The sequence below is a fragment of the Aquarana catesbeiana genome, unplaced genomic scaffold, assembly GCF_042186555.1.
Source record: "Aquarana catesbeiana isolate 2022-GZ unplaced genomic scaffold, ASM4218655v1 unanchor229, whole genome shotgun sequence".
Classification (NCBI taxonomy): domain Eukaryota; kingdom Metazoa; phylum Chordata; class Amphibia; order Anura; family Ranidae; genus Aquarana; species Aquarana catesbeiana.
In genome coordinates, this window is record NW_027362656.1 from 2368257 (window position 1) to 2377218 (window position 8962).

An 8962-nucleotide genomic window follows, 5' to 3' on the forward strand; every position below is an offset into this window, starting at 1 on the left:
GTCTGCCCATGTAGTGCCCTCACCCACACATTACACACACTGCTCCCTTTCATCTGTCTGCCCCTGTAGTGCCCTCACCAACACATTACACACACTGCTCCCTTTCATCTGTCTGCCCGTGTAGTGCCCTCACCAACACATTACACACACTACTCCCTTTCATCTGTCTGCCCGTGTAGTGCCCTCGCCAACCCATTACACACACTGCACCCTTTCATCTGTCTGCCCGTGTAGTGCCCTCACCCACACATTACACACACTGCTCCCTTTCATCTGTCTGCTCGTGTAGGTCCCTCACCCACACATTACACACACTGCTCCCTTTCATCTGTCTGCCCGTGTAGTGCCCTCACCCACACATTACACACACTGCTCCCTTTCATCTGTCTGCCCATGTAGTGCCCTCACCCACACATTACACACACTGCTCCCTTTCATCTGCCTGCCCGTGTAGTGCCCTCACCCACACATTACACACACTGCACCCTTTCATCTGTCTGCCCGTGTAGTGCCCTCACCCACATATTACACACACTGCTCCCTTTCATCTGTCTGCCCGTGTAGTGCCCTCACCCACACATTACACACACTGCACCCTTTCATCTGTCTGCCCGTGTAGTGCCCTCACCAACACATTACACACACTGCTCCCTTTCATCTGTCTGCCCATGTAGTGCCCTCACCAACACATTACACACACTGCTCCCTTTCATCTTTCTGCCCGTGTAGTGCCCTCACCCACATATTACACACACTGCTCCCTTTCATCTGTCTGCTCGTGTAGCGCCCTCACCCACACATTACACACACTGCACCCTTTTGTAACGACACCCCAAGTATGAAAGGGGTTAAAGTTGTTTAGGACATTCCATACCCAAACACAAAGGCAGCTACCGAACACTTCCATCAGCCGAACAAGGAACCCATACAAATAATTCTCCCTCAAGTACGAGACAAGATGCTCTGTCTTGAGGTTCAAGCAGGAATCAACTCATTTATTATCACACATGGACACAACAGATAAAATAACTCAGAGACTCTTTCCCCCCACCCTTTTTAAAAGAGGGCGGGTTAAACTGTCCAATGACAATGGACACACAGGTCAGGTGTGTTTTAAAGTCTCATCAGTACACAGTCTTATCAGCAGGGAGAGCTGTTGGAGGAATCCCCCCTCCCTCCATAGAGATACACATCCTGTGATCCAAGGCAGTCATACACAATAGAGCAGTGGAATACAGCCCCACCACAAACTAGCACAGCAAATAGTACACAACAGCATGAGACAACACACAATATATACACACAACATTGTGAAGCAGTCACTATTTATAATATGGCACATACGGAGTTCCCAGAGTTTTGTGTTTTTGGGGGGACATGGACTTGAATCCAAAGTAGCATTACTTCCAGGGTCCCCAGGCATACAGCTCACAACGAGCACCATTCCCCCAAATGCCAGGGCCCATAATTGGTAGGCAATAGGCTGGCATTCAGTCCCCTCCAAAAGCCCTTGTCCCGGCTAGGTCTGTCACACCTTTCATCTGTCTGCCCGTGTACATTGCATACACTGCTCCCTTTCAGATGTCTGCCCATGTAGTGCCCTCACCCACACATTACACACACTACTCCCTTTAATCTGTCTGCCCGTGTACTGCCTTCGCCCACACATTACACACACTGTTCCCTTTCAGCTGTCTGCCCGTGTAGTGCCTTCGCCCACACATTACACACACTGCTCCCTTTCATCTGTTTGCCCTTCTCATGTTAAACTCTCCCTCAGTCCGCTGCACTTACTGAGGGAGCATTGCACAAAAGGATCACTCCGCCAGCATAAGCAGTGGGCAGTTATGTGAACAGCTCAATATGCAGCAAGGACTTATCTGCCTGCGCCCGAAAATGGGAAAAAGTCCCCCCACCCCCCCAGCTCTCATCTCCTGGGCCCCCCCTGCTGAACAGATGGGACTCAGGAAAATGGAATTACACCCTGATAAGCAAGTAGAATCGGGGGTGTGATTTAGCAAAAGTATTTTATTTATTTAAGCAGAAACTAACTATAAGGCTGCCCCCCCCCCCATGGAGCTGACGGGGCCCGGGCCTACAAAAGGGCCGTTTGTACTGCCCTTGTGGGCGGAGTCCTGGTTTATGGGAACCAATCTGCGAATGTCTAGTAATAATCTTTTTATTTCTATTTTAGTAGATGGACGGGAGATGAGGAAAACCTCAGAGGATTGTCTCACTTTGTCTCCAGACTGTAAAGTAGAAGATGAGGACATCACACAGTATAGTCCAGGAGAAAACCCGACTACCTCAAATGTCCATCCGGCACCACACAGTGTAGATGGACCATCGTATTCCTCTTATCCTGAGGAACCTCAGACTATGAGGGACGGTGCCGTCCTTCCAACAGAGAAGAGCTTTTCCTGTACTGAGTGCGGGAAGTGTTTCCGTTTTAAATGTCGTCTTAATGTGCATAAAATAACTCACACAGGTGAAAAGCCAAATCCCTGTACTGAGTGCGAGAAGTGTTTCCATTCTAAATCCAAACTTAATGTGCATCAGAGATCTCACACGGGAGAGAAGCCGTATTCCTGTCCTGAGTGTGGGAAATGTTTTTCACAGAAGTCCAGTCTTGACACACATCGGAGTTCTCACACGGGGGAGAAGCCGTTTTTCTGTCCTGAGTGCCGGAAATGTTTTTCACTGAAGACCAGTCTTTGCAAACATCGGAGATCTCACACGGGGGAGAAGCCATTTTCCTGTCCTGAGTGCGGGAAATGTTTTTCACAAAAGTCCAATCTTTACACACATCAGAGATCTCATTCGGGGGAGAAGCCATATTCCTGTCCTGAGTGCGGGAAATGTTTTTCAATGAAGTTCAATCTTTACACACATCAGAGACTTCATACGGGGGAGAAGCCGTATTCCTGTCCTGAGTGCGGGAAATGTTTTTCACACAAGTCTCATCTTAACAAACATCAGAGATCTCACACGGGAGAGAAGCCGTATTCTTGTCCTGAGTGCGAGAAATGTTTTTCAGATAAATACAATCTTTCCAGACATCAGAGATCTCACACGGGGGAGAAGCCGTATTCCTGTCCTGAGTGAGGGAATTGTTCCTCACTGAAATCCTGTCTTCCTGTACATCAGGGATCCCACACAACCCTCGAGGTGTATTAGTGCCTTGAGTGCGTTAAATGTCTTCTCTATGAATGTTGGTGGACATGAGAGCTCTCATGTGGGGAAGAAGCACACCCTGATATACACCTCAGATATACTCCATGGCTGATCTTCATCTTGTAAGAAACAATTCATAAGGAGATCAGAGATCACCAAAGACATGGATGAAGTGTTGTACAATGTTGGCCATTGATAGCAAGAGAAAAATAAAAATTGAGTCATTACCTTTTATTGGCTGAGTACATTTTGTTGTGTAATCTTTCACAAACACTTAGAGGTCTGTTTTATTTTATTTTTTTTCGATTAGTTGAATTATGACCAGCATTCACCCAGCTGTGATGAATATTGGATGTATTTTATTTCATACACTGATTTCCTTGGCTCCATCTATTGCAGTATTGTGCTATTTTTACTAATGGAGTTATCTTAGGAAAAATACCCCATTATGGTCACTAGATGGAGTTGGTGATCATAGGAAATCACTGTGTTAAATTATGGCCAGTAGGGATGGGCCGAACAGCCCCCAGTTCAGTTCGCACCAGAACACCTCAAGCAGGCAAAAAGTTCTAGCGAATATGCGAACCCTATTAGAGTCTATGGGACACAAACATGAAAAATCATTTTAAAGGCGCTGAGAAAGTCCCTAACAGGACGATACGCGTGCGGGAGTTCCCTGGGATGTCACTGCAGCCACCTTATTCATTGATGTTATATCATGATGTAATCATTCACCATTTATCCCAGCACTAGGGCTTTAGTGCTTTTTTATTGTGGTCTTCCCAAGTTGGTGTGACTATCTACCCATTCAAGCTTCCATCCATGACCACTGAGAGTGGTAAATGTCTGTTTGACCCATCTGTTAGCTCAGGGGTCCTGTGACTGAGGTGAGCGGTTTGGCTAGCTGGTGGTGGAATCACTGATTGCGTTGCACCGTATGAACCTTTTGAGCACCCAGACCACCGCAGAGGAGACTTCCTTCTGTCAACTCGTCTTTTTTCATCTTCTTTTTTTACAAGGGGACTTTCATTATTTATATGCTATAAGCAATTTCTGAGTCGTCTGATTGCACTACTAGCGCTGCACTGCTGTACTGCCCTTGAGGGGCATGTATCAATGCAAAAAAGGTTTTTAAAACAATGGCTTTTAAAGGAGCAATAACTTTAACCACTTCAGCCCCAGAAGATTTGGCTTAATGACCAGGCCATTTTTTGCAATACAGCACTGCATCGCTTTAACTGACAATTGCGCGCTCGTGCGACATTGTACCCAAACAAAATTGACGTACTTTTTTCCCCACAAATAGAGCTTTCTTTTGATGGTATTTGATCCCCATCTGCGGTTTTTATTTTTTGTGCTATAAACAAAAAAAGAGCAACAATTTTGAAAAAAAAAAGACAATATTTTGTACTTTTTGCTATAATAAATATCCCCATTTTTTTTAAAAAAGCAAATTTTTTTCCTCAGTTTAGGCGGATATGTATTCTTCTACATATTTTTGGTAATAAAAATCGCAATAAGTGTATATTGATCGGTTTGCACAAAAGTTACAGCGTCTGTGAAATAGGGGATAGATTTATGACATTTTTGTAATTTTTTTTTTTTTACTAGTAATGGCGGTGATGATCGATTTTTATCGGGACTGCGACATTATGGCGGACACGTCGGACACTTCTGTCACATTTTTGGGACCATTGACAATTATACAGCGATCAGTGCTATAAAAATGCACTGATTACTGTATAAATGTCACTGGCAGGAAAGGGGGTTAACTGTGTTCCCTCGTGTGTGTTTTAACTGTAGGGGGATGGGACTGACTATAGGAGATGACAGATCACTGTTCCTAGCTAGTAAGAACTCATGATCTGTCTCTCCTCTCCTCACAGAACAGGGATTTGTGTGTTTACACACACACGTCCCTGTTCTGCCTCTCATGCCAGCGATCGCTCATGGCCAGCGGTCATCGCGACCGACGGCCACATGCATTGGCACGCCCCCAGTGATTGCTATCCCGCTTAAAAGGACAGATGTACAGCTACGACGGTTCGTGGGATCATGCCGACCTGCCGCAGTATAATGACGGTGACTGGTTGGCAAGTGGTTAATGATGCTTAAAGTGAAGCAATAAAAATTAAATATTCCTTTAAAGATTATGCCTAGGGGTCCCCTTAGTCTGCCTATAAAGTGGCACATCTGTATGACGTATAAAACATGCTGCAGCAATAACATTTCTTAAGGGGAAATGTCATTTAAACTTGCTTGCGGCTATAATGTATTGCCGGCTTCTGGCAATACAGATTAAGAATAATGAAAAAAATGGCGTGGGGGCCCCCCCAGTCCATATCAGGCCCTTGTGGCCTGGTATGTATTTTAAGGGGAACCCCGTGGCAAAATTTAAAATAAAATTGCGTAGGTTCCCCCCAAAATCCATACCAGACCCTTATCCAAACAAGCAGCCTGGCAGGTCAGGATAGGGGGGACAAGCAAGCGCCTCCCCCCCTCCTGAACCATACCAGGTCACATACCCTCAACATGGGGAGGGTGCTTTGGGGTGCCTTGTCCCCACAACCCTGGGCTGTGGTTGCCGGGGTCTGCGGGTGAGGGGCTTATCAGAATCTGAAAGCCCCCTTTGACAGGAGGGCCCCAGATCCCAGCCACCCCCCATGTGAATGGGTATTGGGTACATTATACCCCTAGCCATTCACCTAAAAAAAAGTCAAAAAGTAATAACGACAAGAGACAGTTTTTGACAAATCCTTTATTAACCACAATTTTGAAAAAAATATATATTTTTTACTTTCTGCTATAATAAATATCCAAAAACAAATGTAAAAAACAAATTCATTCATCAGTTTAGGCCAATATATATTCTGCTACATATTTTTGGTAAAAAAAAATTGCAATAAGAGTATATTGATTGGTATGTGCAAAAGTTATAGCGTCTACAAAATAGGGGATAGATTTATGCAATTTTTATTATTTATTTTTTTTACTAGTAATGGCGGTGGTCTGCGATTTTTAGTGGGACTGCGACATTGCGGCGGACAGATTGGACACTTTTGACACTTTTTTGGGACCATTGACATTTATACAGCGATCAGAGCTAAAAATAGCCACTGATTACTGTATAAATGTCACTGGCAGGGAAGGGGTTAACACCAGGGGGCGATCAGAGGGGTTAAGTGTATTCCCTGGGAGGTGTTACTAACTATGGGGGGGATGGGCTGACTGGAAGAGGAGAGAGATCACTGTTTCTGATCACGCCGGACCCACTGGTTGGCTCCCCCACTCGTGAATGGGCGGGTACGCGCCCGACGTACAATGACGGTAATTCGCGCAGGGGAGCCAACTTTCCACAGTACAGCTGTTACTAGTTAAAAAAGATAAAATAATAATGTAATCCACTGTCAATCGCGCTGCCCGACGGACCAGAAAAATAGAAAAAAATTAAAACGCGGAGCGTTTTTATGGCCAATCACTTGCATATAATCCCGGGTTTTTTTTTCGTTTTTTTTTTTTTACCGACACTTTTTTATTTTCTATTCAGCCGGCAGCGGGAAAACCCATTGACAGCTGTTGACTCATCAGCTGTTAAGGATGCCGCAGCCGGCATTCCGGCCCCCTCCTTAACAACCAGCTTACACTGTACACTGATTGGCCAAAGCTTAGCCCAATTAGGGCATAGAATGCACTGACAGCGCCCAGTGCATTGCAGGGTTTTGTCGGGGCGAACTCCATACAAATTCAGGTGTTCAGCAAATGGTTCTGATTCTGATTGGACCACCAGAACACGTGTCATATTATTCTGGGGGTGTGCACTGCTGGAGCCAGGAGTGTTCTGATTGGACCACCAGTACATGTGTCTTATTATTCTGGGGGGTGCACTGCTGGGGCCAGGAGTGTTCTGATTGGACCACCAGTACACATGTCATATTATTCTGGGGGTGTGCAGTGCTGGTGCCCAGAGTGTTCTGATTGGTCCACCAGTACATGTGTAATATTAATCAGGGGGTGTGCATTGTTGGTGCCCAGAGTGTTCTGATTGGTCCACTAGTACATACTGTATGTTGTATTATTCTGGGGGGTGCACTGCTGGGGTCTGGAGTGTTCTGATTGGACCACCAGCACACGTGTCATATTAATCTGGGGGTGTGCACTGTTGGGGCCCGGAGTGTTCTGATTGGAACATGTTTCTTATTACTCTGGGGGTTTGTGTTCCATTTCATGGAATGATTCTGGAAAGATGATCTCCAGCTGATCACATGGGTGGTGTCCCAGGTGTATACAATGTAGAGGGTGGAGGAATGGACAGATCAGAGTAGGGGGTTGGGCCAATATAGGTAATCAGTGAAGTGACCACCCATTGACTTCAGTGAGGAGACATACATATTCTCCACAAGTCCTCAGATAGGTTGTCTGATCCCTGGATGGGTTCTCCACAACCTCACAGATGTGAGTCCATGCCCTGTACTTCTACCGATCTTCTAGAAGAATCTCACACCATCTGGTATTATCACATTCACTACACTTTTAGTCCCATCTCTCCCATCGTCTTTTATCCTCTTTTTTCCGTCTCCTGGTTTGGAGAATTTCTACATATTGCTCTCATGACCGGTCTACTTTAATTGTATACAGAGGGGAGGAAGAGGGGTACACAGACTGCTCAACTGCCACCCCCCCCCCACTCTCCATCCTGAACACCACGCTGATCTCCACCCCCAGCAGCAGATGCAGCCAGTGGGTGGGGGAGGAAGGGAAGACGGCCAGCAGCACTGCAAGGAGGGAAATCTGGGGAGGTCCCAGGACAGGGGTGGGGAATTTCAGTGACTGAGATGTATTTGGACATTTTGATCACCATGTGGCTCCCCTGCAGCAGCTGAAGCAGGTGAGAAGAGAGAAGAAGCCAGAAGCAGAGGAGCCACAGGTGGATTTGTGCTGCGGGGGGATGTTAGAGTTGCGGGGGGATGTTAGAGCTGTGGGGGGCATCTTAGAGGACAGGCAGAGGAGCTGTGGAGTGGAGGGAAGCTCAGCAGACCATGAGCTTATAGCAGAAGGGGGAATGCCATGGACATACGTTGTACTGACCTGGTCAGCTGGAAGCAGTTCTGTAAGTCAATATGATATATATATCCATTGCAGTGAAAGGGTTAAAGTGTCACCTATGGGAAGATTTTGAGTATCAAAGTTTTTCACGATTTCCATGACAGACACAATTATAAGGCTGGACATGTTGGGTATCTATTTACTTAGCACAACCTCATTTTTTGTAACTTGCAAAAGAAAAAATGGTAAAATATTGTATTTGTGTGCTCTAAAATCACATTTACTGCATTTTTTACTGATTGAGCTTATATCATGCGACATAAAAAATTGGAGCTACCACCATTTTATTCTCAAGGGCCTCTGCTTTCAGAAAATATATGTATGTGCATCTTAACATGTATGCAAAAATAATGGAAAACCAGCTCTGGCAGTGAAAGGGTTAATGTGAGCTAGATGGGATCACTCTGCTGTGGTAATAACATTGCTAGGAGGTCTATTCATTTATCTGCTACATACTTCCCATCTTTATATAAACGTCTCCTGACATTTAGGAGTTTATTCATAAAATAATTGCCAACTCCCCCAATGAAAGTGTATGTACATTCTTTCTGTGTGAATCGGATGGGGGATGGAATGTTAGTAGAGTGAATGAGAATTGCGCGGTCATGTAATACTGTACCCAAATGACATTTTTTTGGGAGAGATAGAGAATTCTTTTGGTGGTATTTAAGCACAACTGGGTTTT

At 45.4% G+C, this 8962-nt stretch overlaps 1 protein-coding gene across 4 annotated transcripts in view; it reads left to right on the forward strand.

The window, feature by feature from the left end:
• LOC141121751 (uncharacterized) overlaps positions 1-3408 on the forward strand; it is a 62929-nt gene extending 59521 nt beyond the window's left edge. For 3 of the 4 annotated variants that reach the window (XM_073611468.1, XM_073611466.1, XM_073611469.1), the window contains one exon: positions 2195-3408. In XM_073611468.1, the coding sequence (XP_073467569.1) occupies positions 2195-3105 (911 nt within the window). In that variant the 3' untranslated portion in view covers positions 3106-3408. The remainder of the gene's footprint in view (positions 1-2194) is intronic. The other variant, XM_073611467.1, reaches the window with a different exon arrangement.
• Positions 3409-8962: the final 5554 nt, after the last annotated feature.